The sequence below is a fragment of the Leuciscus leuciscus genome, assembly GCF_965113295.1.
Source record: "Leuciscus leuciscus genome assembly, chromosome: 24".
Lineage (NCBI taxonomy): Eukaryota > Metazoa > Chordata > Actinopteri > Cypriniformes > Leuciscidae > Leuciscus > Leuciscus leuciscus.
The window spans coordinates 15,158,147-15,186,107 of record NC_138723.1 but is presented as its reverse complement, the minus strand read 5'-3'; the positions used below and the strand labels follow the sequence as shown (position 1 = coordinate 15,186,107).

The window sequence follows — 27,961 nt, the reverse complement described above, 5'->3', positions numbered from 1 at the left end:
ACTCAGTCTTCTGCAATGCAACTTATGACACTTTCTATGAGGTTCTGAAGCAGAAGTGTGATAACACTGCCTCATAGTGGAGAACAGCCGCAAAGCAGGAGTCAAATCTGACTACATCTGCACAAGACTAAAAACAACTGTAATCTAAACCAGGGGTTCTCAACTCTGGCCCTCGAGGTCCACTTTCCTGCAGAGTTTAGCTCCAAACATGATCAAACACACCTGCCTGTAACTTTCTAGTAAGCCTGAAGACCTTGATTAGCTTGTTCAGGTGTGTTTGATTAGAGTTGGAGGAGCTAAACTGCAGGGCCCGTATTCATAAAGAATCTTAATGCAAAGAGTAGCTCCTAGTGACAAAATTCTAAGAAAATTCTTAGAAATGTGGGCGTTTACTCTTAAAATTAAAGAAAAAATCCTAGTAAAGAAAAGAGTAATTCAGAAAGCATCTTAACCCTTAAAAGAGGTCTTAAGGTCAAAATTGTTAGGAGCACGGACGAGGACTTTTAAGAGGCTTAAGAGTTTCTTTAGCAGAGGAGAAAATGGCAGAAAGACGAAGAGGGAGAAGAAATGTGTTGCAGACAATGAATAACAGTGAGTTAATAAGACGCTATAGATTAGATCGTGCAGGGATCATGTTTGTGACTGATCTTATTAGAGACACGCTAATATCTCCGATACAGCGCATATGCCATAGCGCCAGAAATGAAAGTAATCACTACATTACGATATTTGGCAACTGGGAAAATTCCATGTTTGATACATTAAAACCAACATTCAAACCACCACTTAAATAGACATGCCAGCAATTAGTGTAATTGGAAAGAGTGGAACAATTTTTATCATTCTAAGCCAAGCAAATACCTTATAGGAAATTAACAGCATGGTAAATAAAAATAAAAAGGATTTATATACACATATATAATGTGTGTGTGTGTGTGTGTGAGAACGGTCAAATAGGAAAAATTACGTATGTAATTTCAAAGTGAAGGCTTAGAATAGACCCTATACTTAAAATAACTTTTTTTTTCCCTTCTTGGACAACCAACCAATCACAGTCGTCAAAAGATTGTGTCATACATAGCAACGGGGTCAACCCCGCCTCCTTACTAAGATGAAAGTTTTTGTCTTTTCCTTACGCAGAGTTGCTCTCAGATCGGTCCCGAATCGCTTTTAAGCTAAGACTCCTACGTAAAAGTTTTTAAGCTAAATTAAAAGTTTTCTGAGAGGATTCTTAGAATCTTTATGAATACGGGCCCTGGAATGGCTCTTGAGGGCCAAAGTTGAGAATCCCTGGTCTACACCCACAGTAATAGCAAAATAATGACATAAAAAAGTTCAATATTTAAATTTTTTATTTTCAATTTAACATATTTTGATCTTTTCAAAGAAAAACTAACCCCCATATTCTGTACGTACCCACCTAATTTAAAACTCATAAAATGTTCAATGCTGAACTGATAGAGGAAGGCAAACTACCTCTTTTTTTTTTTTACTTTTACAATTCCTTTTTTAATTTTTTTTATTCAGTATGTACCAATGTTCATCATCAACCTTTATCTGTACATGTCAATAGTTGCAGTTAATTACTTGAACATTAACATACCAACAATACATAGAAACACTGTGGAAACATCCCACAGCCTGGTATGATGAGTAAAGTCAATGTAGGGGAAACATCCTCAGCCAGGCTCCGACTCCTTTAGATGACTGAGTGGTGTAGATATAGCCTGTGCTGTTTTTCTAATAAGCGTTACATTAATGTCAACCAGGGCAGTTCTATTTTGTACAATTAAGGCATGTGAAACACCCAAAATGATGGCCTAAGATGGACAGAACTCAAACCAGGACCAAAATCATTTACATTATATACAGGGCATCCAGTCCACATCTCACTCGCGAGCAAGACGGGAGAATGTAAGAGTGTCTTTCTACAGACACAGAGTCTCTCCACACGCATGTACACACCTAGTCTGTCTGTGGTTCCCATGTTATGTCTCTTTCGTCTTGAAAGAGAGAGGAAGCAAAAAACAAGAGAAAGATTGGTGGTCTCTTGCTTAATCCAGTTTGACGACATCAGAAGATATGTACTGGTGCGCGTGACGGTCCAAGCAGGGTTATGTCCATCCATGAAGAACTGAAAAACAAAAAACAGGATTAAAATCACAAGCACAATGAGTAAAATAGTTCTCAATCTCGGGCTTTCGCATCTCACCTGCTTCGCTGCAGTTTGGTTGTTTCAACTTGCATCCATGAACTCCATGTCAACAATTGCTGTAATAGTCTCAATTTCTCATTGTATAACAGACAATCATGACAAGTCTGTGTCCTTGAGATTTAGTTCAAGTGAAGAAACGAGGAGAGTTTGCTTCAGTCCGTCTCCTCCTCTCCAAACATTCATCACATCTAGACTCCTCAACCCTCAGCAGGGAAGGGAGTTTTTGAAGAAATGATTGATAGACGTGAGAATCTGCGGTTTCTCCGCACAGTAATCTTCTCAAAAAGGCATAAAGGGTTTTTAAAATCAAACATTCAAAATGAACACTTTTTTTCAAATGCTATAGGACTTTCCTTCATTTGATAGTGTTGCAAGAGAGCAGTGAGGATTGCAGCTCAAAGGATGCAGAAAACTCCATCCCTTTGGTGTGGATGAAATAGATCCACACGTATTCCCCTCTGTCTCTCTTTGTGTAGCACTAAATGCAGCTGGTTGCCACTCCTTTCCACACTCCAGGATGACGCGTTTGAGTTAGTGCTGATATCCTCTCCGTGCTTGTTTTTAGTCTTTGTCTTTTTGTACAAAAATATATTCCAGTCAGACTAAAGAGTGAAATACGTTTAAAGCAGGAATCTTTTCTTTTCTACAGATCAAGTACCACGATGTCCTCCGTTCTGATCCTCAGTCTCTTCCTATTCAGGTGAATAAACATTTGATGCAAAACATCACATATTTCGATCCCAAAACCAATGTATTGGGGGAAGGGGGGGAAATAGATGTCTTTCAATGAAAAAAAAAAAGAATTACTGCTACACACTGCGGATCCTTGGCTCTCAATGGCCCTGTATCAAGAGCGCAAGTAACAAAATGGAAAAACAACAGTTCCATCAAGATGTTGGGAGACAAACTCAATCTCCGGGTGACGTGAAAGTTCTGGAAGAGCGCCAGCCGGAGACTGTAAGCTCAGTACAGGCCATGCGCTTCCCAGAATCTGACCTCTGACCTCAGATAACAGGCATATTCCGAATGGTGAGGCGTGTCCCATTTAGCTCGAGACACTCAAGCCTTGTTGTTAGACACACTGTTATACATAGTTTGTTTTGGAATACATTCATTCATAATACAACATCCTCATGAGGCAAATAAAAAAAAAAACTAACAAATAAAAACATTATTCAAAAATACAAGGTAGCAGCCTAGAAAGTGCTCCAACTGATAAAGTTCGAATACTTTGTATAGAACAATAAAAAAATAATTCATTCATCCTTTTTCAACAGCAACGAAAAAGTAACATCTGACATACTGGATCACAGCGCCCTCATGACTGTCTCAAAACACCAGCCAACAGAATCCACACACGCACACAAACACACTTTCTGGACAGAAGGCAATAGTTCACATCGTAGACAGAGAATGAGTGATAGGGGAAGAGATGTAATGTAAGTGTAGTTTGTGGACAGACAACAGAGGAGCTACATTTATACACAAAACAAACCCCGGTTGTCCTCTTAGAACAGAGCCAAACGGGCCAAACAGCACCTCAGTCACGCTTTGAAACACTGGAGGGTAAAAACGCAATGCTTGACTGTCCTATCGGTCTCTTTAAGAGCCTATGTACAAAAAAGCACAAACTTCTTCTGCCCATTCACACACACACACTTTAGCACACATGCTCAATGAAATACAAAAATCGTGTTGAACAAAATAAAAGCATGGCATTTGTTTTATACAGGTTGGTAAGCAATAAAATTTGTGCAGACTTCATCTCTTACACACACACACAAAAATCCTCAAAACCTATCCTACGTTTTTTTTTTTTTTATCTTTTTCTTTTTTGTTAAACAAGTGCAAATCTTCAAGTTTTCAAATTCATATTTCTATAGCTTTACCAAGAACATAAAAAATACAACAGTGTTTGTCTGTTAGGAGAGACGCTCGACTCGAATCTCCCCTAAGAACGTTTCTCAACCTCCGTGTTCGATACGGCGGAAACCACTCTGTTCCTACCTCTCGTATGTGTACTCATACAAATATTCTACACATAATATATGCAACAATATATTCACACATTTTGCATTGTAAAAAAAGGACAAAACTCCATTTCAAATATGAAAACATTAAAGTGCAATGGTTAAGGTAAGGTGCTTTACTGAAGGGAGGCGGAAGAAGAACTCCTCTTCACACGAACCTCCCAACAACCTCCTTCTGCTCCTCTCACAGTGCAGAGTGAGAGAAGGAGGGAGAAAGAGAGAGGGGGCGTGGACAAATATTGCCCCACCCCTTCCCTCACTGAGCAGTGCACATTCCTCTGCTGATTTGCTCCAGGTTTAAGGCCTCAGGTAAACTCAAGTAGACGGGTTGGGTCAGTAATCCTCCACCTGCTCCAGCTCACCTCCCCCCAGGAATGAGTAGCCTGCGGAGGTGGGAAACAGGAGAACAGAGGTTGAAAGGTCTGAGGGTTCACCGTTTCTACAAGAAATGTCCCATCTGGGAATATCCTAATGACTAATTCATAAACATTCCTTGAACTTTTTTTCCCTTGAAGCAGGGTAGAAAACGCTTTTCAATAAGCATATCAGTAAACAGATCCTCCTCTCTAGATGAGGATCTCACTATGACCCAGACAGCAAGAATTTGACTAGGAGCCAAAGCACAGATTAAAACAACAGTAGTTGCAAGGGTTATTCTAGGTAATGTATGCATGCTGACGGGTAAAACTGAATGCAACCCAGCAGGGGTGCATGAGTGTTTATGAAAGCATGCACACTAACCGAGGATACTGGGGTCAGTGTGGAGCATCATGCTGGGCTTTTTCTTCGCTTTTCCTCCCTGAGTGTCAAACACACTGCTGCCCTTACTCATGTGAGCTGCCTGGAACATTGACTGAGGAGAAAAAAACAAAAGATTTTAAAATACAACAATGGACACGCAAAAGGGCAAGTGATGCATCCAGATGTATGAAAATTATTACTGATATCATGATCTTTTTAAAAATTCTACCTGCAGGGGGAAGTTCATGTTCAATCCAGAGACTTCCTTGGACAGCTGTGGAAAATTTCAGTTACATTAAGACTATTGCATGCATAAAAAGAAGACACACACAAAAGAAAAATGTATATTTAGAAACCTGCTGCTGTTGTCTCTGGTGGTTTGCTTTCTGTTTGGCACGGCGCTCCAGGAACTGCTTGGCAAACTCTTTGGCTTCAATGGTATCGCCCAGATAAATGCGGATAAAGTCATTAACTTCATACGGAGACTCTACTTCCTTCAGATATGCCACAATGGTGGGCACTACAGAGAGAAATATGAGCATAAGAATGCTAATTTTAGTTCCTCTTGGAGTAGAGAGCAGGAAGAGAAGCAAACAACAAATATGACAGTTACCATCTAGTGAAGAGGAGTTATTTGCAGAACTGTTGAGAGCATGAAGCATCTGTTCACACCAAGTGGTGAAACCATCCTGAGGTTTCATCCCTTGAAGAAGCTTCAGAAGCCTGTCCTCGTCATCAGTACGCTTACGCCGATTCAGCAAGTACTGATCACTGAGAACACGGACACATTTGAGGTGAACACTGCGTGTAAAAACATTGGTTTAAATGGAGAGGTAAATTGTGCGAGTGCAAATTTGCGTACCTGAGAGAGGGACTGCTGCGGCTGTTCTTCAGGCCAATGTTGCGATGGCTGGGCTGGTTCTTCATGGCCTCGTCCCACATGCCCATAGCAGGGTTTCCACCTCCGACCTTCCCTTCCATACTAGATCCTGACCACATCCCAGCTGACCCATCACTCCACTGACCCATTGTCAAACCTCCATGCTGATTGAAACGCACACGAAGAGTTAAAGCAGAAGAAACCTAATTTCCTTCTAACGGCAAGTGAATAATTAACTAAAACAACAGTAACTAATACAAGGAAGACCTCTTAAAACATTCCCAAATGAAAATGTTTAGAATGCACATTAATTTCATCCTTCAGGAGCACCTTACAAAAAAACTAAACACCCCAAACTTTTTTCCAGCCATTCAGTTTTAAACAGATTTCAACTGCTCATGTGGATGTCGATGTTTTTACCCTTTGCTGCAGCTGTGCTCTCTGCTGCTGCTGTTTGAGAAGTCTCTCTGCCTCCAGCTCCAGGAGTCCCATGCTCTTTCCTGAAGCTTTGCCCAGAGAGAGAGCTCCTGCCTGGCTTCCACTCCACCCTGTGCCCCCTGACATGCTCTGCTGCTGGCTCTGCTGCAGAAACTTCATGATCAACTCCTGCTGCTGACGGCACTGCTGTAAAACACAAACGTGTTAGACATTAAACATTTCATAGTGCGACAGTTGTGGCCCAGCGTGTGAGAGGACACTCACCTGTTTTCGTCTATAAAGATCCTCCTCCTCTCTCCTCTTCTGCTCCTCCTGCTGCCGGCGCTTTTCCTCCCTCCGTTTCCTCTCCTCTTCTTCACGCTTCACCCTGAGTTCAGCTTCACGCCTCTCCTGCTGGATCTAACACATGGGCAGCACATGCTCAATTAACAAAGTGAAGTTTACACATTCAACATGAAATGTGATCACCTAGATGAGCAAGTAATGGGCGAAGTCACAGTCCTGCTTAAGGCCAAAAGCATTCTTTGGTTTTTACGTCAACACTAGGGATGTATACAGTAGGGATTGCATAAACTAGTAAGGTAGTTGACAACTTCAACCACTAGTTGGCATTGTCAGAAGCCATTAAGTACTCAAGCGCACAATAACCATACCTTCATATCGACAAGCTTGATTTTCTTAACGCAGACCAGCTAGCCATGACCACGACCAAAGAGAGTATGTTATACAATGACAGGGAATAAACTACATTATTTTTGTCTTATTCAAATATAGATGTGTGATGCGAGTACAGATCTGCTTTTGTTTTACTGTGAAATGATTTATGAGGATGATAATGTTGTATAATAACCCTAGGCTAACTGTTAAAATCAATTTTATTAATACGTGTATGCACATATTGTTCAACATCAAAGGTGCAGATGTTAAGCTTATAATGTTGCGTGTCAATTTACAACTGGTAAAATACAAAATGAAACTTTTTATAATGTTTTACAATACATGTAAGAGACGTATTTTTTGCAAATATTGGTCAATTAATAAACACATTTTGACTTTTTTTTGTCTCTTTCTTTTTTTTTTTTTAATGAACAAACCACAAGTACTCCAATAACTTCGGTATTGTTTTGACAAATAATAGACTAGGAGAAAGTAGTTGTGCAACCCCTGGTGTACAGTGCATTTTACATAAATGGCATCATCAGAAAAGTACACGCATACTGTACGGCATGCAGCCAGATTTTTCTCAACACACATTGTCCATAGTCGAAAACAGTCCAAAAAAAAAAAAAAAGGACGATATGGAGACTACTGGAGATGCCTGCATTGATGAGCGCTTGTCTAAGTCACTGTTGATTCCAGTGTTTCCCCTACCATTATATAAGGGGGCGCCCCGCCCTCCTAACGGCTCGCCCCGCCCCCCTTGAAGGTCAAGTAAATTTAATTAGATTTTCTTTATAGCGCCAGATTACAATTTGTTATTTTATTAAACAAACTAAATAGCCCTTAAGTAATATGTTATTTATCTTATTTCCACGATGGCATGTCTTTTCTGTCTGTGTTTGTGCGTTTACAATTACCCCAATGAGTGCGCACGCGCGCGCACTCACACACAAACAAACACTTGCGTCACATACAGATGAGCACTAGCGGAGCGGTAGCGGACAGAGCGTGCGGCGGGAAATATGTCGCGTCAACCAGATGAAAAAATATTTGCGTTTTTTAAACGCTCACAGGGAACTGAAGATGGCAACACTCGCTCTACTGCGAGTAGCAGCCGGAGTAGCACACCGGACGCACAGCGCCACGTCTTTTACACACACCGGCGGCGCCTTTCGGCGTCTGTCCGCGGCGCCCAGCAACGGCTCAGGACCTTAAAATCCTGCCGTGCCACAGAGCGCCATCTACATAGTTTTACATTAAATGTACATTTATTTGTCTCAAATCGTCGTTAATGTATATACTGACTTCACCCTGTGCTGCAATATACATTTAGTTTTACACTCATTAACAGAAATCAGCTGCTTGAATGAAAATTGCTGATGTTATCGGATTTTCAGGTGATATTCTCAATTCATTCAGTTAACGGACGCTCTGAGGTAAAGTGAATTCAGACTGCAGACTTAGCAACGATTGTATTTAATTGTAGCCTACAGTACAATCATAACATAGTACAGGCATTATCTTAATTTCATAATGTCCTTAAACATAACAATATTGCTGGCCATAAACTGAGAAAGTGCGCGTTCGGTGTGCGATACCTCGAGTTGTCCTAGACGCGACGCTGCGCGTCCGGTGTGCGACCCCCTTAAGTGCTTCGCATTTGTTTATCATATAAATGTATTAACTAACATTAACGAACAATGAATGAGCAATATATTTGTTAGTATTTATAAATCTTTTTTTGTTTTAGTTGTTAGTTAAAAACAACTTCATTTAAAAAAATTTAACTATTTAAGCTCTGGTCCATTATATTAACAAATACTTCTATAAATTTAACAAAGGTTATTTGAAAAAAGTCAATTTTAAAAAGATTTAAATTCGTTTATTTAATCTTTTTAAAGAGATATCTTATGTTAACATTTTTTTTACTTTTACAAAGCATTACCCTCCCAGACAACCAATTTATGTGACATAGATAGATAGATAGATAGATAGATAGATAGATAGATAGATAGATAGATAGATAGATAGATAGATAGATAGATAGATAGAGACACCATGACTCCTTTAAGTGTTTGTGTCTGTGTCAATTTGTGTCTGTGTCAATTTGTGTCTGTGTCAATTTGTGTCTGTTAACACGCTCATGGTGTTTTAAAAACGCGGCGCTCCCATTGAAAACAATTGAAAAAATACGCCAGCCGCCTGAAAAAACGCTTTGTTGGACACACGGCCTTAGCGTTGAGCCCTGATATATTAAAGGCACAGCTAAATGTGAACAGGTTTATGTGAAGATTGTTTTAAGTTCACTATATTTTTTATAGCCTAATAAATGTTAAAATTGATAGCTTTCAATTATACTGGAATGTTGAATGTCTATAATTAATGGCTAAAAGTGAGTGAAAAAACTTTTCATAGAGACATCAGTAGCAGTAATGATATCAGTGATACTAGCCTTCATTCATAAGATGCCATTAAATATTTAAAATATACTGTCTTTATGTTGTTTCTACATTAGTTTGGAGATCAAATGTAAAATTATTACAATATAAAAATATATTAAAAACTTTAATGTTAGAAGCGATTAATCCCGATTAATTACAGTCAAATGTGCGATTAGTTTTTTTTTTACTGAAGTAATACTTTGGGCTTTAGTCACCATTGAACCCTTGATCAAGAAGACACAACCAGTAAACTTTAGCAGGACTGACGGCTTAACTCTAGAATATGTTGAATGGCAATTTAATTTGAAGATTAGATAAGTTGCCTACTTTCTGCAAATGTTCAAGAGTTGGACCCTGAGTGGAGTTACTCATGGTTAAGTCCCACAGACTGGTCTCACCGCCTAAAAAAACAAAACACAGAAAAGCCAATGGTGTGAAAAATAAGACTTCACAAAATAAAGTGGCTATTACAATCAGTGCAGCTGGTAGTACCTGACTGCTGAGAGACTGAGGTAGGCATGTCCCACAAGGGCCCGGTGTCTGGCACTGACATGGACCTGTTCATCGCAGGCATCCCAGTCTCCCCACACCTGAGACACAAACGCATCACTCACAAACCCAAGACATGTATATACCTGGACGGCTGATTCATTAATCGCGAGGGGTTGATACCTGTTTATGTGCTGAAATCTCATCTGAAGTTGTTGGTACAGGGCTGCAGTGGCAGCTTGTTCTAATTGTTTCTTTAACAGCTCCTGGTCCATGTTCCCCTAAAGCAACAGAAAAAAAAAAGACTAAAATGTTGTACTTCTATCCCAACTTTAATATTTTAAACTATTTTTTGGGGGGATAGTGGAGAACAGTAAGGCAATGATGGTAAAGGACAGGAGGATATGGGAACAGGAAGGAACCTTGAGATGGGAACCGAAATTGGGTTGCCCATAATGCTACTACGATATGTCGGAGCACTGCCCACAAGGTTATAGCACCAACAACTTTTTTTTGATAATTCACTGTTCCTCACCAGAAGCGGAGGAGGGGAGGGGCCAGGAGAGAAAGGCACACGTCCCCACATCTTGATAACTTCGCCCAAGGGCTGAAATCCCTCATCACAGCCACGTTTGACTAGCAGGTTCATGGCAAAATACCCAGCTTGAAACCACTCACACATCTCCACTGTAGTAAATGGACCTGAAAGAGAGACAACCAAGACAGCTCATCATTTTAAGCTGTAATAAAAACATTCAAAACCTCCACTTATGATCATTGATGTGATAGTGAGCATTACCTTGAATCTCCCCTTGAGGGTCTTTGTAGAACCACTTCATTGCGGATTCGTGGGAAAGGGGCAGAGCGCTAGCGGAGTGCGGGAGAGTGTGTGGGGTTGAGTGAGAGTGGGAGTGGGAATTCGGGTGATTGTGAGTGTGTGCCACGTTGATGTGGCTCTCCTGAAGAGCTTGGGTGAAACATTCCTCTTCAAGAGACGTGTCTTGCAGAGACGCCACCATCTTCTCAGCCTCCTTTAAAAGACGGATTCTTTTTTTACTTTACGCTTCTGTCGTAAGAATGTAGAGCAACAAAAATAAGCAACACTGACCTGCTGAAGGTGCTTCATGCCATCTTCCTCCTCGGCGTCTCCCCCAACTGTTGGACGGTCAGTACCAGTGGTTGAGGGAGGAGAGGAGCTCTGCATCTGAGGTGTGGTGCCAACTAAAGCTGAATCTATAAGAACAAACGCAGTCTATGAGTGTTACATTGCAAGTTCTTGATACAAAAAGGAAAAAGGCTCGAAAAGTAGAGGGTTTCAGAGTCAAAGCAAAAGAAAGGAAAGTGTACCTTTAGCTGGCTGGGGTGCAGGTTTGAAGGGAGGAGGGGCTATGGGTTTGGGAGGCTCTTGCTCTGAAGGGTGCACAGGAGCAGGAGCAGACATAGCATGAGGAGATGATGACTTCATGTCTCCATCCCACAGAACTGTTGCCTCACACTCTTCCGCTAAAATAAGAAGAGACAAATTTAGTAAACTGTTAAAAAAAAAAGTGAGAAATGGAAGCCGCTAATGGTTTAATGCTAATCTCAGTGAGATGATGCAGAATAGAGGGCAACATCCAATTTCTGTTAAATGTGCTAGATATACTGGATCAAATCAAATGAGCTTCTGAAATACTATGCGTCTTCTTACGTTTATCAGCAGGGCTGTCTGTCTTCTCCTGACTACTTTCCTCTTCCTCCTCCAGAGCCTCAAATTCCAGTTCCTGGTCTTCAGGGATTGCATCTCTGGAGCTTTTCTGAAGGGTCAGACAAACCTCATTTAATCAATTTTTTACTTACTTAACAGTCAAGAATGCATCTTAACTTTAATTGAACAAAATAGTATTTGAAGTGTCGCCCTGAATCGCAAGCAAACCTTGATGCACATGAAGGCCCCGGAAGAATCAAAGGTTCCCATCTCCCCCTCTTCTTCATCAGTGCACCACTCAGGCAGGCCATCTCGATCTTCCTCTCCTCCCTCACTTCCAGCCCTTCTCCGTCCACCTTCTCCATCTCGGAAGTCAAAGTCAAACTTCCTACGACGGCCGTCCCCAGTGGCATGATCCCGCCAACCTGCGGAACGAGGACCCCCATCTAGATGAGAGGAAAGACAAGTTTAAACAAAGAAATAAAATAATATTTATAAATATATTAAAAAAGGAAAAAAAATCACGACCTTCACGACGACATCCGGCAATCCTCCAGCTTCCCCCAGGTTCTGTCCCATCATCTTCCTCCGCCTCCTCTCTGAGCGTCCGCCAGTTATCGCTATCTGAGCGTGTATAGTCCTTCCTGTTTACCGCTCCGCCCTCCTCAAATCCACCACGCCCACCTTCACGCCTCAAGGGCTTCTCAAAGCGCCGCTCGCCTCTAAAACAGCAAATATTATATTAAATGATCAGCACATGAGAACATCTCACACTTATTCTACATTCAGCATCAACGTCTTGATGGATTTAAGTTACACAAATGCATGTTATAAACATTGTGATATTCAGGTAGATATGTGCACTGTATATTTCACTAAAGAATGTACAAATGACTGTAAAAACCCACCTGTCATCCCAGCTCTGGCTGCGGTGCATCTCTCGCCCGCGGCCAAACCCAACCTCTTCATCCACACTTCTTTGGTAGAATCCTCCCTCTCCTCTGCCTCTCCCTACAAAAAAACAAAAGATTATTAATAAGTATTTTTAAATAGTTTTCTATTAACAATATAAATAAAAAAAGTTATATATATATATATATATATATAAGGGCTGTGCAATGATTAATCGTATCCAAAATAAAGGTTTGTGTTTACATAATATGTGTGTGCACTGTGTATAATTATTTTGTATATATAAATACACACACATGGATGTATACATTTAAGAAATATTTGCATGTATTTATATATTATATTATATAGAAATAATACTTTATATGTAAATAACACATTTTTCTTAAATATATACATGCATTTATGTGTATTTATATATACAAAATAATTATACACAGTGCATTGTATTATGTAAACACAAACTTTTATTTTGGGTGCGATTAATCGTTGCACAGCCCTAATATATATATATATATATGGTACATATCATATAATACATTTCTTGGGAAGAGGTGGAATGTGACCTTGACATTTCTTTGTACTATTAAAAAATATATATATGAAGAAACTTATGTAGCTGGAAAGACGATCTTCATTGTAGTCACACATACAGACACACAAAAAAAGATCTAATTAATTTTACACTCATGTCCATACAGAAATGATTTAATAAAGAAATCATGTAATTTCTGCACTTGGAAAAACAATGACAATTTTCAAAGTTTTTCTAAGCACTCGCCACTTCAGCTAACCAGATAGTCCTGTTCCAAACTCACACCAATGGTCACAACCCACCTCGACCTCCTCGAGTGCTCCCACGCCCTCTAGCTACACCTGTTGGTACAGCGCCGCCTCCTTTACCCATAAGCCTTAGCACAGCCACACTGTTCACAGACATGGAGAAGTTTCTCTGAAAGGTGAAAGAAACTCAATCAAAAAGATGGCTGATATATTTACAGCGAACAATATTATTCATGTTATCCAAAGAAATTAGATTCTTATTACAAGATGCATCAGTGAAGACAGAGAAGTGAAGACTCACCTGTTCCTCCTCAGTCAGGGGAACCAAGGCCAACGGTTGCTGAGGCTCATCCTGCAGGATAGCAGCAAACTCCTTATCCTGCATGTCCTCAGGGATCTTAACACACAAACCAAATCTCAGTTAAGTATGTAATGGACAAACACTTATTGACTACTATAAAGAAAAAAACCTTGAGTTATAGAGGCGGCCTGTGCAGTTTAATTGATTTGACTTTTACTGCAGGTGGCTTGAGTCCCTCACCTTGTTATCTTTGACATAAAGTGCTAACATCTCCTCGCGGCCATAGCGGTAGTCGGCCAACTTGGACTTTGGCATTGCAGGGGAAGGGGGAGGGGACGTCACACTCCCCCCTCTTGATAGTGCACGCAGCCTGAAGAAAGCAGACACTGTCATGACTATTTCCATCACCCATTTAAACAAATGCTTATTCTGGATTTAATATAGTGTATAAGCAGAAAACGAGAGCAGATATTGATTTTTCTAAACAAAAATAAATAAAAATAAAATATATATATAACAAATTAGTTTACTCAAAGGGGAAACATCTGTTTCCTCCTGCTGACACATATGGAGGAAGCCAGAAAAAAAAGTGTTTCATCTACAAAAAGAATGTGGCAGTTCATAAATTTACAGCGCATTATACAAATCAGATTATCCAGCACATTTTTAAACATGTTTAACGGGGTAAAACAATTATAACTTCATGTACCTCAGTCATGTTTCTAGCTGTGCTGCATTAGTTAGAACTTAGATCAGATCAATGGAAGAAAAAGTGTGTTCCTCAAACACACTGCCAAAAAGTCAAAATCTTTCTCTCTCAATCATCAAAGTGCAAAAAAAGTACATGCTGTGTGAAGTGCAAAAACACTCTTCAAGTGCCAGACGCAAGTAAACATTAGTTTTGGCGAGTTTCTGGCCAAAGGATTAGTAACTGAAAAAGTTATAGGCTACAATCTGACATGCATATATTACCATTCTGGACCGAAGTTCAGTGTCTCAGCAGTCATATTCTGTGTGTCCAGAGGGCTCAAGGGTTCTGTTATTAAATGACAAAAAGAGTCTCATTTATCAATCAGCATACACACATCGACACAAGACGTTATTAATATAAAACAATAAAACAAGCACGTTGTGGGGGAGGGGGAGTGCTTACCTCGTCCAAAGAACAGGACTGTAAAGGACCGGGATAAACGGGGGGACAGGAATGCTGTGGTTCTGTGTGCTGAGGTGGACTTGGTAATTCTAAACTCTGTATTAATATTATAATAGCTGCCAGTTTTAGGTAGATAAAGGCTGATGAATATCTAGCCAGATATAAGAGCTCCAAAAGATGGCACACCACCCTAAAGTGCCAGTAACTTCAGCTCTTTAAAAAGAGATTCAGCAAATTGAAAACACTTCAGAGAGAAAAAACACACTATGATTAAGAATTTGTGGCAGCATAAACAACAGCAACTGCTGTTGGAAAAAAACGTTCAGGGCAGTTTGTAATGCCGTAACTAACTATTGCTGGGTAACTCCTCTCTAATCTTGATCTATTTTATTTATATTGTGTATTTTTGTGAATTATTTTTACATAGGCAAGCCGTCAGCTCCCAACTTCTCACACCTGCAGAGAGAAAAAAATACTGAGTAAAACTCACACTGCTTATAGTGCATATATAAATCATGAAATGCAAGTGACATGCTGGCTTAAGAAGAAAAGAATCAGGATAGTTCTATTCAAATTATCAAATTAACTTTTCAGTAGTTCCAAGCTATGATAACGTTCATTCACTTCCAAGCAGTGAACTGTTGTACCTCATAAAACCATTTTCAATAACATTTTTGCAATTGTTATGCATAAAGTTTGTATGGCTTCATGGACAGACTACATGGAATATTTTTACATTTAAAAACTAATAATAATGTATAATATATTAATACTTTTATAATACTTTACAGTAACATTTTAAATTTCTTTTCATATTTTAATCAATTGTAGCATTTATTTGACAAAATCCTTTAAGTTAAATAACACTGATCACAGGACTATTTAAGTAAACAACAAAAACATTTCACACACAATATTGACCAGTTGCAGCAACTTAATTATACACTATGTTATATATACATAAACATATCATTAATTTTACCATTCAAATAAATCCTACTGCTTTGAACCACCAATCCCAGATTTTTCACAGCTAAATGAGCGCAAACAAACAACAAGAGTGAAACTTCTCAGTTTCTCAAAGACACAATTTAGCTAATATTTTACTGACAGGCTATTTTGTCGGCAATGACATGTAAATGCATATTTTCCTTTTACTTCGTTTATGACAACAATTAAATCTACAATTTTAGAATGTGTATCAAAAAGCTCACAAATGTGACCAATGACAAGTATTGATACCCTGACTGAGTTCAAAATTTAGTAGTAGACAACATTAATATTATATTATGCACCAATTATGATAGTTTTAGCTGCATCATGTACATGTTTAATGGACATGTATCATGCACACATTAAAGAAGAGCAACAGGAATGAAACTATCTAAACAAAACGTGTAAAAATTGTGCACATAAAATCAAGTCAGTCTGCACATGCATTTTAGCTTAAAATGGTCAAAACAACAACTTTTACAGGTGGAATTTAATTAATTAAATAATACTTTTAGAAGCCAAAAGGGGGACTAAATAATATAGCTCAACATCCACAAACTTTCCAAACTACAACCATAACTCCAGAAGCAACAGTCCCAGCTCAACGCAGCGCTGTTATGCAACACGGTTGAGCCTGAGAGACGCTTTCTAGTGAAGGTTAAGAAGTAATCTAATTATAATCAGTGAAATAAATCTGAGAGGTTTTAAGAAGACCAAGAGAAGGAAGCGCAGCGGAGAAGTCTGTAATATGCTCGCGTTGCGCCCTCGCTGCAGGCCTTCACTAACGTTACTCCTCTCTCCACTACGAGCCCTTGAGCCATCTGGTACTGTACGATTAGCTCGAACCGCATAGATGTGCGATTACCACTCAGATGTGATTTCACCAACCAATGCACAAAGCACGCTAACGTTGCCCACTGAGAAGTAGAAAAGGATTTAGCACGCACCTTTTCTGCGAGCCTGCTGGCCAGCTAGGCTAAACTAGCCAGCCACTGTTTCGTCCGGAGTTGGATCTTCTTTAAAAACTCACTCCTTTTGCACGTTCGTGCTTCGCTGTAACCGGTGGTTTGAACTGGTATGTCTCCGCTTTGATCACTTGTCTTGTGTGAGTTTCGATGTTTTATTGAATATCTATTTTCCCGTGTCTGCAACGGTCGCAATGAGTTTTTCTGTCTCGCTCGGTCGTCTTGTTGTTTGTGTTTTACAAAAATGGCTGTTGGACATGAACCACATGAGAAATTCATCCAATGAACCGCGGGGTTCTTCTTCTTCTTTTTTGGTCGACGGCGGGTAGAAAACTACAACAGCGCATTACTGCCATCCACTGGCAGCGGGCTGCACAATCAACTGGATTGAATTATGTCCATTTATTTTATTTTATTTATTTTATAATTCCCAGCAAGCAATAGCCGTCATTTCACCGTCTAGGACTAGGTTAACTATAGACCCGATATAGTCCGGCTATGAGTAACCCACTTCTAGCCAAAATTACCTTGAAGTCGTGTTTGTCTAAATAATTTGCGAGATGAATGATATTCCATCATGTAGGCCTAAACAAAGTAAACAGTGATTACAAGGTGTTTGGTTTCATTTTTTCACTCATTTCATTTCTTTGTTATCTAATTGAGGACAAGTCTATTCTTGGGCTATGGTTTAGACGTCTATTAAATTTTCACTGACAGCCCTAATTTTGCCTTGTTTTAGCTTAGGCGTCAGGGTTGTGTTTGGACGGCTTTTAGACGTCTTTTAAATGCGAAATTGCTTGCTGGGTTATTATATTTTAATAATTAATACTATTATTATTTTTGTATGTTGCATGACTTTTTTATATGAGCAAAACTACGATTAGGATAACAAAAATACAACATTAGAGAACAAGTGTAGCCTATGAAGGACCACAAGTGTCATGGAAATAGTAATAAAGCATTTCATTAATGAATAACCAATTGCACAGCAAAAATAGGCATTAATACATTTGCTTGCCCATTAATGCAATTCATTAAAATTAAATAATGAATTCATTAAAATAAACATTGTAAAGTAAAATACAATTGCAAAGTAATTAATAAAAAAAATAATAAGGGAATAAAAGCAATTACAAAAAAATAATTTATAGATGAAATATTAATCCATTAATAAATTATTCAAATTAAAAAGGGATTTACAAAAAAACCCCAGCATTTAAGAATAGGCTACATCAGTGAATTCGTAAATAAATAGTGGAATTTCAAAATACAATTTAAAAGGGAAATAAGAAATTTAACCATTTATTTATGTATTAATATAGTCTTTAATCACTATTTATCATTATACTATATCAATTTAGCCTATTAATTAATGAAAAGCTTTTAAGCCTTTTAAATTTAAGCCATCTTTATTTATGAGATCTTATATTTATACATAACATCTTTATTATAGGTTACCTTATATTTTATATATTATATTTCTGCGTAAAACTATTTGAGATATATTTCATAGGCTACTCCATAAGGCTGGTGAGAACGAGCGTTGGTGAGTGGTGAGTGGCGAGCAGTTATTTGACTATCATTGCTGTATGAAAAATGAGCACGCCGGGACACTTTCTAAGGTGTCATTCAAAGGAGATTTCTAATGAGAGCGGTGTTTCATTTCAATGTAATGGATCACCGGACTGTTTTGCAGGTGTTTCTCTACTTTCTGCTCGTGACTGTGCGCTCAGAAGTGCAGAAAGATTTTTCAGAAGAATGCCGTGAATTTTTGTATATGGGCACCGCCCCACGGGGTCTGGAGAACCGGTCACTTAAAAAGATCTGTCAGCGTTACAACGGTAAGCCTCGGTATGTCAGTCTGTATGATGTGGTGGATCACATCCCGGTGTATTCTGCCTACACTTTCAAACGCTCCGACGGCTTCAAGAAGGTTGACGTTCCTTGGATGTACGAGCCTCAGGTAATAAACAGTTTGGTGAACTTGAACTTTAGGAAAGTTTTAAATAATCACTGGAATCAATAGTTGTGTAGTCTCGATGCATAAAAAGGCACAATGTGAATTCTCTTCAACACCCTGCTGAGGAAAAAAACACACAAACCAGCTTAAACTGGTTCTTCTAGTCTTATCTGGTCTCCCAGCCTGGTCTGTTGGCTGGTTTTAGATTGGCTTTGGACACTATGGTGGACAGACTGTCGAACAACTAAATCAGTTGAACACCATCTTAGCCAAGGTGTGAGACCAATGCAAACCAGCTAAAACGAGCAACCATCTTAGACTGGTTTAAGCTGTTTGTAGTAGGTTGCTGTCATTTGCTGGTTTAAGATGGTCTCCCAGCTTGACTATGAAAAGTGCCAAACAATCAAAAAATCTTAGGCTGGTTGTAGATATTTTTTCAAATGGTAAATATTTGATGCACCTACTATTTAAAAACTGTTATATATTTTCTACAAGTGTATTCACTTGATTCATACGCACACAGCTCTCCACAACATCGGACTCTGGTGAGATGCAGCCATTCCCTCCAGATGTCCACGGCAGTTTTTCAGACACCCAGGCCATCTTGGAAGACTACTCGAACACTGTCGATTTCGAGCGAGGTCATTTGAACCCAGATGAGCACCAGGCTCACCCCGATGACAAGGCGGCCACATACACCCTGACCAATGTGGTCCCACAGGTCCGCGAGTTCAACATCGGCCACTGGAAATACCACGAGCACATCATCCGCCGTCGACTCAACAACTACTGCCGCGGTACGGCATACATAGTCACTGGGGTCACCACATCTGGAAGGATGATCCGTAGGTACAACATCAACCGAGTGGCCGTTCCTACCTACCTGTGGTCGGCATACTGCTGCGTAGACTACGATCACAACGCCCCGTTTGATGAACGATCCAAATTCCCTGCTTTCGCATCCCAAGGCCTCAACGAGAAAGGAGGACCGGAGGTCATAGAGATGTCCGTGCAGCAACTGGAAGATTTTCTGAAGAGGAACACCTTTGTGGACAAGAGGTTTCAGATTTTCTTTGAGAATTGTGAGCCTAACAATGTCATAATGACTGGCAAGACTTAGGTGTCTTTAAGTTACTTGTCTATCATGTTGATCCCTTAATTCATATACAGATTTTCATATCTTTCAGCTGTTACAGTTGTGTTCTGTAGAATAGTCTCCCATACACTCTTAAATTTTGAATTTAGATTTAGAATAAGGGCTTTACAACCTGATGGCACAGAAAAATACTTTTTAGGTTCCACATAAAACATTCTGAGTTCTTTAGAAAATCATCGACGCATCTACAGTACTAAAAAAATATTGTTGGTTTAACTTAAAAATTAAGTTACCTGGTTGCCTTAAAATTTGGAGTTCATCTACATTTTTTATTTGAGTTAATACTATGAAGTAGATTGGTTTAATAAAAAGAAACTATAAATATAATGTCATCTGAACCACATTAATTATCTAAGTTGATTTGACAAAAGATAAAAAGTTGTGATAACAAATTATGAAAATAATATTTGTGTAACATTGAAAAGTTTGGGGTCAGTAAGATTTTTTAATCAAGTCTATTATGGTCATTTATTCCTGTTATTCCTTTGCCACCCAAAGCCGAATTTTCTGCATCATTAGTCCCAGTTTTCCGTGTCCTTCAGAAATCATTCTAATATGCTGATTTGAAAAAAAGAATAATAATGAAAATAATATGCTGATTTGCTGCGCAAGAAATATTTATTACTATTATCAATGTTGAAAACAGTTGTGCTCAGTGTTTGGCACTTCTAGCGTACTCTCGCGTACTGGCACTTATCACATGTTGCCGGTACTCTGACCCCAAACTTTTGGATGGTAGTGACCCGGATTTACTTTTCATCCTTTTTTGTTGTTTGTTTCATTTGAAGGGTAAAATCTGTATCCATTTCTTTTAGCCTTGACTGGTAGAATGAAGTTTTAAGTTTCAGAGATATTTTAAATCTACAAATGAAGAATATTTATCCATGAGAGGACAGAAATTTTAGATAAAATGAGAGAGATGTAATGACTATAATCATCTGGGGCCTCAGGAGTTTTATTTGGTCCATTAACTTCTTTATGAAACTGCAACAACTAATCTTTTCTCACTTGGTAATCATGTTTCTGACAATTTATCTGAATACTGTAACTCTTCTAAAATAAAAATTGACCACTTAATCTTCTCTCTGTGCTTGCAGTCTGTCAATAACCAATATTAAAAAACAACAACATGAAAAACATGGGTCTACAACATAAAAGGCGGGTGTTCTGGATAGATATTTTCAAAATCAAACAACAAATGAAGCTGATATCAAACTCATATTGCTTGATCAATTTAATATGTTGTTCGGGGGTAACAGTTTAGGACCCAAGGACTAGATGTTTGAAAGAAGACCTGGAGTCAGAATTATAATAAATTGAAGAAAAGTTTTACTGAAGATAATTTGCAGTTTCATCAACAGAAGTCAGCTTCAAGACTCACACAGGAGTTCGTAGGCCGTCCCGCTTACAGTTACAAAGATCACAGCAGTTATACCATTTCCAAGGTCTAAGCTATGTCCTTGCTTCAGGTTGAATGAGTATCATTGGCTAAGAAAAAGATAAACAGTAATTTTCCACACATATACAGATAGACTGAAGCATATCTGCATCGATTATGCAGCTGAAACTCGGACCCTGAAGTTAGACACGTCGTGACCTTCAAGGTCGCAGATTTGGGTTGCTGGGCGCCAACATGTCCAGAATAACAACTCAGTCAATCTCCAATAATGCCAGTGGTTCCTTAACCTGTAACCAAGAAGACTAACACACACACCGACATTTCAGTAATCACACTGGTAACTTCTATAACAAAGTAAAATCTCCAAAGAAGTCATTCAACTCATTTGATATTTAGAAGGAAAAATATGAATATAATCACTCATACATATCCATTGAAGCAGCAGTGGATTCCAATCCACCCCCTTCAATGTACACTGTCTACTGATTCTATTCAAAGTAAAAAGTTGCTTTTGTGTGTGCATGCAAGATAAACAATGGTATGAATATGAGATAGCTTGTGAAATATCAGATAAACAATTAAAAAGAAGGAGCCCCATTTCTTCCTAATCCCTTGTTCACACAGGACACATACTCCATTCAGACAGGTTTATCACCTCTTCACACTCTACTGAGGACTGTTTGTTCTCTCAAGATCGGGACTATAGAATAACCTGATTTACATGTTACAAGACAGCCGAGTCACCCATAAAGACGATTAGCTCTACAGAAAAGAGGACCTGCGTATACAATGTTCTGGGAATATGTGATAAGGTTTCTGCACAGTATTTGCCTGAACCATCATGTCTATCCCTCATTTTAATGATTAGCCTACTCCTTCCAAAGAAAGCTGCTGGTTGATAAAAAAAAAAAAAAAAAACTTTTTTGATTAATATACGTATATATGTACGTTTTCTTCTTTTTCTTCTTCTCTTTTAGATATATATATATGTGTGTGTGTGTGTGGCCAGAACAATAAACTGCAGTGTCCGTAATGTAAGATGCCTAAGACAGTGCTACAGGGAGACAGGAAAAACAGCTGATCGTCCTTGCATTGCCAAACCACGTGTAAATATATGTACCCCCAGACGTGTTCGAGAACTTGCAAATGCCTTGGTTAAAGAGCAGGGCCAGACTTAGTGATTTAGGGGCCAGGTATGAGGCCCCATCACACCAACTATGTGTTTATTTACTTTCGTAACACTTATTCGCTGTCTCATATTTTGGAATATATTTACCCCTTCACAACATGTCTATGGAATTGTGCAAATTCAGCAATTAATTGAGTGAATAATATAGAAGTCTATACCTAACACAATATATAAATATTTTCTTGTATAATTAACGGCCCGATTTCACAGACAGGGTTTAGATTAAGCCAGGATTAGGCCTTAGTTCAATTAGGGCATTTAAGTAGCTTTTATAAACGTGTTCTAGAAAAAAAAGCATTACTGGTGTGCATCTTGAGACAAAACAATGGCACTGACATATTTTAAGATAAGACAGTGCAAGTTGCTTTCAGCTGAAAAACAGCTCAAACATTTTATTCTGCATTTTAGTCTGGGACTATATCTTAAGACTTGTCTTTGAAACAGGGGGATAATGATTTTTATTTACAACCAATTTAATAATTTGAAACTAAACATTTAATCATTTTGTCATTTATAATATTCAATTTCTTAATGGATTATAGGTGCTGGTCATAGAATTAGAATATCATCAAAAAGTTGAACTTCAAGAATTCAACTTAACAGGTGAGACTAATATATTATATAGACTCATTACATGCAAAGTGAGATATTTCAAGCCTTTATTTGTTATAATTTTGATGATTATGGCTTACAGCTTCCCAGAAAATTAGAATATTACATGAAATCACACAGTAATTACACAGTATAAATGGTCATTGAACCAGGTTTTGGTTCTTTTGGCAGTGTGGGCAAGTGCAAATCCTGCTGGAAAATGAAGTCAGCATCTCCATAAAGCTTGTCTGCTGAAGGAAGCATGAAGTGCTCTGAAAATGTCCTGGTAGACGGCTGTGTTGAGTGGACAGCACAGTGGACCAACACCAGCCGATGCCATGGCTCCCCAAACCAACACAGAATGTGGAAACTTCACACTGGACTTCAAGCATCTTGGATTGTGTGTCTCTCCATTCTTCCTCCAGACTCTGGGACCTTGGTTTCCAAATGAGATGCAAAATTTGCTCTCATCAGAAAAGAGGACTTTGGTCCACTGTGCTTTATTAAATCCAGAGTCAACTCAGCCGTCTACCAGGACATTTTCAGAGCACTTCATGCTTCCTTCATTTTCCAGCAGGATTTGCACCTGCCCACACTGCCAAAATAACCAAAACCTGGTTCAATGACCATGGTATTACTGTGTAATTACTGTGTGATTTCATGTAATATTCTAATTTTCTGGGATTTTGATTTCGTGGGTTTCATAAGCTGTAAGCCATAATCATCAAAATTATAACAAATAAAGGCTTGAAATATCTCACTTTGCATGTAATGAGTCTATATAATATATTAGTTTCACCTGTTAAGTTGAATTCTTGAAATAATTCAACTTTTTGATGATATTCTAATTTTATGACCAGCACCTGTATAGCCAAGAAAAAACACAGAGCTCTTCTCTTATAATCACGAAAAACTCACTTCAGTCAATCGTGATCTCACAAAGTTCTGTTAAAATGAATTAAGCTGTTTACACTGCACAATGAGCTCTTATTTACATCGCGTTTACGCTTTGTTAATTATAATGAGAGGATTCACGAGCATGCAGAATTCAGTAGGCTACTAAAAAAAATATATATATAAACACTGGCGTTTTGAGCACTGAGTGGATTATGACTAAATTAAACACCTCTGATTGGCCAATGAGTTCAAGAACTCAACAGACATGTCTGCGATTGGCTACACTGCTCACCGCTGCAAAACACATTGGAAATAGAAACGTTCGACGCTCTTTGTTTAGTTTATGTCTCAGTTCTTAAATCTTTTGTGTTCATACAAATATTTACACGTTAAGAAATTTGCTGGAGAAAAAGCAGTTGAAATTGAGAGGGTGCTTCTTTTTCTCTAAAATAGCAACGTGGAAATGTGTTAGAATGTTACAGTGTTGTAGGCTATCCTTGTATCCTTCACCTGGAGGACAGGCGTAAAGCTGTTCCGCTCTTCTCGTTTAGGCAAAGTCTCACTAGTTCTGTTTTGCTTATCTAGTCAGAGCTATTCAAAGGAACCAGCTTCGACTTTCTCTCACTTGGCTCACTCTATCAAAGAAACACTCGCGTAAGACCGTCAGTAAGATCCTTTGACTTAAAATGCTTTCCTCAGTCATCTTTATGGCCCTTGTCATCACAATGTGGCTCTCCGAACACCGGGGAACTGCAACCGTGGTTGACGACTTCAACCATGTTGAGAGATGCAAGGACTCGCTGTATATGGGCACCCCACCGCGCGGCTTCAGAGATGTCAGTCTCAAGAAGATCTGCCAGCGCTATGCCGACAAACCCAGATTCGTGACCCTGTACGACACCAAAAACCGCATCCCAGTTTACTCTGCGTACTCCTTCAAGAAAACAGAGGGTGATCGGCGTGTGGACTACCCCTGGATGTATGAGCCTCAGGTATGAATCTCTCAGGAAATAATTTACACAAAGCTGTCACTGGGGCAGCACCCTTTTAAAACGAACTAATATCACAACTTTTTATGTTGTATCAAATCAACTTAAATAATTAATGTGGTTAAGATAACATAATATTTTGAGTTACTTCATTGTATTACCTCAATTTTTTTATTTCAGTGAACTCAAAATTGTAAGGCAATCAGCTAACTTACTTTTTACGTTAAACCAACAAAAAAAATGGTCACACTTTATTTTAAAGTGTCTTTGTTACACTAATTACTGTATACATTTAAATACTGAGTAATATTAAGCAACTACATTTACTTACTGTACTAGATTAGGGTTTAGTTTAGGGTTAGTTGCATGTAGTTATGCATAATTTATAGTTATTACTTGTAACATATGTAACAATTACACTGTAAAATAAAGTGTTACCTATTAGGGAGCACTTTATTTTACAATCCTGTTCCCCATGTACATAATATGTACTTATTGTATGTAATTATAGTAATTGCAATAACTAGGTACTAACCCTGAACCTACTCCTTAACCTAACCTAAACCCATGTAGTTATCTTATATTACCCAGTACATTCTTAGGAAAGTACACTGTAAGTACTGTAAAATAAAGTGCAACCAAATATTCAAATTACAAGTGTTTAATTTTTGGAATCCGATTACGTGATCTGGATTACATATAATCAGTTACTACCCATCATGTACCATTTAGGTACACTTTAGTACTAATAATATGTACTTTTAAAGTGCGAATATGCACCCTTTATGGGGTTCAAAGGTGTAGGAAATGGTACCCAGTGACACCTTTTGTAGGCCTACCTTTTCTTTCTAAGAGTGTTGAGGAATGGCTTTCTTTGTTATGATTTTAATGAAGTGGTGTCTTACTTTCCCAGCTTGCAGAGCTTGATGGGAATGGGAACATGTTGCCGTTCCCCACCGGATACTTACACATGAAGTTTGAGGACAGCCAGGCGGTTTTGGATGACTACTCCGACGTGGTTCTGTACGAGCGAGGCCATCTGAATCCAGACCAGCACCAGTCAGACCCCCAGGACCGAGCGGCTACCTACACGCTCACCAACGTCGTCCCAGAAATCCGCGAGTTCAACATCGGTCCGTGGCGCCAGTACGAAGAGCGCATCCGTGTGCGCCTCAACAACTTCTGCCGGGGCACAGCCTACATCGTAACTGGGGTTACCACTACCGGAAACATGATCCGACGCAACAACCAGGACCGTGTTGGCATCCCCGAAGATGTGTGGTCTGCCTACTGCTGCACCGATTACGACCGCAACGCGCCACACATCGTGCGCGTCCTCTTCCCGACCCAAGCGGCCCTCGCCAAGAATGCAAAGGAGGGGAACACAGTCCAAGAGCTCTCAGTGCTGGATCTGGAGAGTTACCTGACAAACAGAATGGCTGTAGACAAGAACTTCCAGCTGTTCTATGATAACTGCATCTCACCTTCACCTCTTCCTCCAAACCTTCATCATATCAAATGATCCTACCTGCCTCCAGCTTATAGCTTTGGTTGTGGTTTCGTTTTTCTTGCTTTTTTCTTTCCTGTAGCTTCACTGTGTATTTCATTATAGAAAAAGAGTTGAAATAACAACTAAATTTGACAATCTGCAGAATGTTACATTTAGTGGATTGCAATATTACACACTACTTCAAAAGTTTGGGGTCAGTAAGATAAAAAAAAAAAAAAAAAAACATTTTTATTCAGTAAGGATGCGTTAAGTTGGTCAAAAGTGTCAGTAAATACATTTATAATGATTTATATTCAAATAAATGTTGTTGTTTTGAACTTTCATATTCATTAATGAATCCTGAAAAAAGATGTTGGCCTGTCACGGTTTCCACAAAAATATTAAGCAGCACGACTGTTTTCAACACTGATAATAATAATAAATGTTTCTTGAGCGCCAAATCAGCATATTAGACTGATTTCTGAAGGATCATGTGACACTGAAGACTGGAGCAAAGATGCTGAAAATTCAGCTTTGCATCACAGGAATAAAATATATTTTAAAATATATTCAAATATAAAAGTTATATTACATTTTAAACTGTTTAACTGTTTTTCCCCCCACCAAATAAATGCAGCCTTGGTCGGCATAAAATACTTTTTTCTAAAACATAAAAAAAACTTACCAGCCCCCAACTTTTAAACGTTAGTGTATATGCCTAAAAATAATTTTAATTCATTATTCATATTTTGAGAATACTTAAGGGAAATTTATCATGTTACGCTTTGAAACAATGATTTCGTATGTAAATCTTTTTCCTGTCAGCTCTCTTCTTACAACTATTTTATTGCTTTTATCTTAACAGTAATCATCCTATATATGCACAGAGTAACCGTGACAAAGTGCCTCAGTTTGCATATAAATGCTACGTAATTCACTGACACTCCTGAAGTTCTAGTTTGTGTTTTTTTTTAAGGATGAACAGGTGGTATATCTTTATAAAGATGGAGTGTAAAAAATAAAACCCTGACATGTCACATTTTACCATCCTTGTTGTTTCAATATAACATGACTGATACAAACCAATAAAAACCTAAGGACAATTCTAGTCGAATTTCATCATTACTTTCACTTGATTACAATTTTATACAATTAATATCAGGAATAATTTTCAGTAACAGACACTGTATCATATCAATATAACATTGTGAGAAACAGGAAGAGAATGAGTTATGAAGAGAATGAATTATCATTATGATCTCTTTAAATCAGATTAAGAAAACACAGTGAAAGTGTCTCCATCTCTCTTTCACCAATGTTCAGTTGATCAGTTTATAATTTTAGGATTAAAAACTGCATTTTGTCAGTTCTCAAATGTTCGGTCATCATTCTAAGGATGAAAAGGATAAAAATGGCATGGTAAAAGATGTGAATAGTAGATGAATTTGGAAGATAGTTGTAAGCCTGTGTACATTTGCAGTGACAGTGGTTTATAAAGGGCCTTGAAAACTAGAAATGGTCATACAAGAATATCTGCCCACATCTTGCTGTTATTCTGTACAACAGTTCCATTGTGATATATTCTGCCTGAATAACTAGCTAT

At 38.6% G+C, this 27,961-nt stretch overlaps 3 protein-coding genes across 3 annotated transcripts; 2 read left to right on the top strand and 1 right to left on the bottom strand.

Moving 5' to 3' along the window:
• Nucleotides 1-1,334: 1,334 nt before the first annotated feature.
• gigyf1b (GRB10 interacting GYF protein 1b) lies at nucleotides 1,335-16,939 on the bottom strand. Its single transcript, XM_082158367.1, has 26 exons — nucleotides 16,671-16,939; nucleotides 14,731-15,186; nucleotides 14,550-14,613; nucleotides 13,818-13,947; nucleotides 13,578-13,673; nucleotides 13,331-13,445; nucleotides 12,490-12,592; nucleotides 12,110-12,303; nucleotides 11,810-12,027; nucleotides 11,585-11,690; nucleotides 11,242-11,397; nucleotides 11,003-11,127; nucleotides 10,694-10,925; nucleotides 10,430-10,596; nucleotides 10,078-10,175; nucleotides 9,898-9,995; nucleotides 9,733-9,806; nucleotides 6,569-6,703; nucleotides 6,287-6,490; nucleotides 5,849-6,030; nucleotides 5,600-5,757; nucleotides 5,343-5,506; nucleotides 5,216-5,260; nucleotides 4,987-5,098; nucleotides 2,213-4,628; nucleotides 1,335-2,134 (listed from the first exon to the last, which is right to left on the bottom strand). Exons 3-25 carry the CDS (start codon nucleotides 14,582-14,584, stop codon nucleotides 4,579-4,581), a joined length of 2,997 nt encoding a protein of 998 aa, XP_082014493.1. The 5' UTR covers nucleotides 14,585-14,613; nucleotides 14,731-15,186; nucleotides 16,671-16,939; the 3' UTR covers nucleotides 1,335-2,134; nucleotides 2,213-4,578.
• Nucleotides 16,940-18,272: 1,333 nt separating this feature from the next.
• LOC309489545 (endonuclease domain-containing 1 protein) lies at nucleotides 18,273-20,885 on the top strand. Its single transcript, XM_082158363.1, has 2 exons — nucleotides 18,273-18,651; nucleotides 19,172-20,885. Exons 1-2 carry the CDS (start codon nucleotides 18,334-18,336, stop codon nucleotides 19,766-19,768), a joined length of 915 nt encoding a protein of 304 aa, XP_082014489.1. The 5' UTR covers nucleotides 18,273-18,333; the 3' UTR covers nucleotides 19,769-20,885.
• Nucleotides 20,886-24,466: 3,581 nt separating this feature from the next.
• Nucleotides 24,467-27,463, top strand: LOC309489544 (endonuclease domain-containing 1 protein). The gene is made up of 2 exons (XM_082158362.1): nucleotides 24,467-24,872; nucleotides 25,783-27,463. Exons 1-2 carry the CDS (start codon nucleotides 24,567-24,569, stop codon nucleotides 26,389-26,391), a joined length of 915 nt encoding a protein of 304 aa, XP_082014488.1. The 5' UTR covers nucleotides 24,467-24,566; the 3' UTR covers nucleotides 26,392-27,463.
• Nucleotides 27,464-27,961: the final 498 nt, after the last annotated feature.

What these genes read in the sequence shown, in the direction of transcription:
- LOC309489544 (XM_082158362.1), top strand. Translation starts at nt 24,567, where the DNA reads ATGCTTTCCTCAGTCATCTTTATGGCCCTTGTCATCACAATGTGGCTC. An exon ending in CCTGGATGTATGAGCCTCAG is followed by an intron (nt 24,873 to 25,782) that starts GTATGAATCTCT and finishes TTACTTTCCCAG; the next exon opens with CTTGCAGAGCTTGATGGGAA.
- LOC309489545 (XM_082158363.1), top strand. Translation starts at nt 18,334, where the DNA reads ATGAGAGCGGTGTTTCATTTCAATGTAATGGATCACCGGACTGTTTTG. An exon ending in CTTGGATGTACGAGCCTCAG is followed by an intron (nt 18,652 to 19,171) that starts GTAATAAACAGT and finishes ATACGCACACAG; the next exon opens with CTCTCCACAACATCGGACTC.
- gigyf1b (XM_082158367.1), bottom strand. Translation starts at nt 14,584, where the DNA reads ATGACTGCTGAGACACTGAACTTCGGTCCAGAATG. An exon ending in GGGCCTTCATGTGCATCAAG is followed by an intron (nt 11,691 to 11,809) that starts GTTTGCTTGCGA and finishes CTGACCCTTCAG; the next exon opens with AAAAGCTCCAGAGATGCAAT. An exon ending in ATCTTTATAGACGAAAACAG is followed by an intron (nt 6,491 to 6,568) that starts GTGAGTGTCCTC and finishes TGTGTTTTACAG; the next exon opens with CAGTGCCGTCAGCAGCAGGA.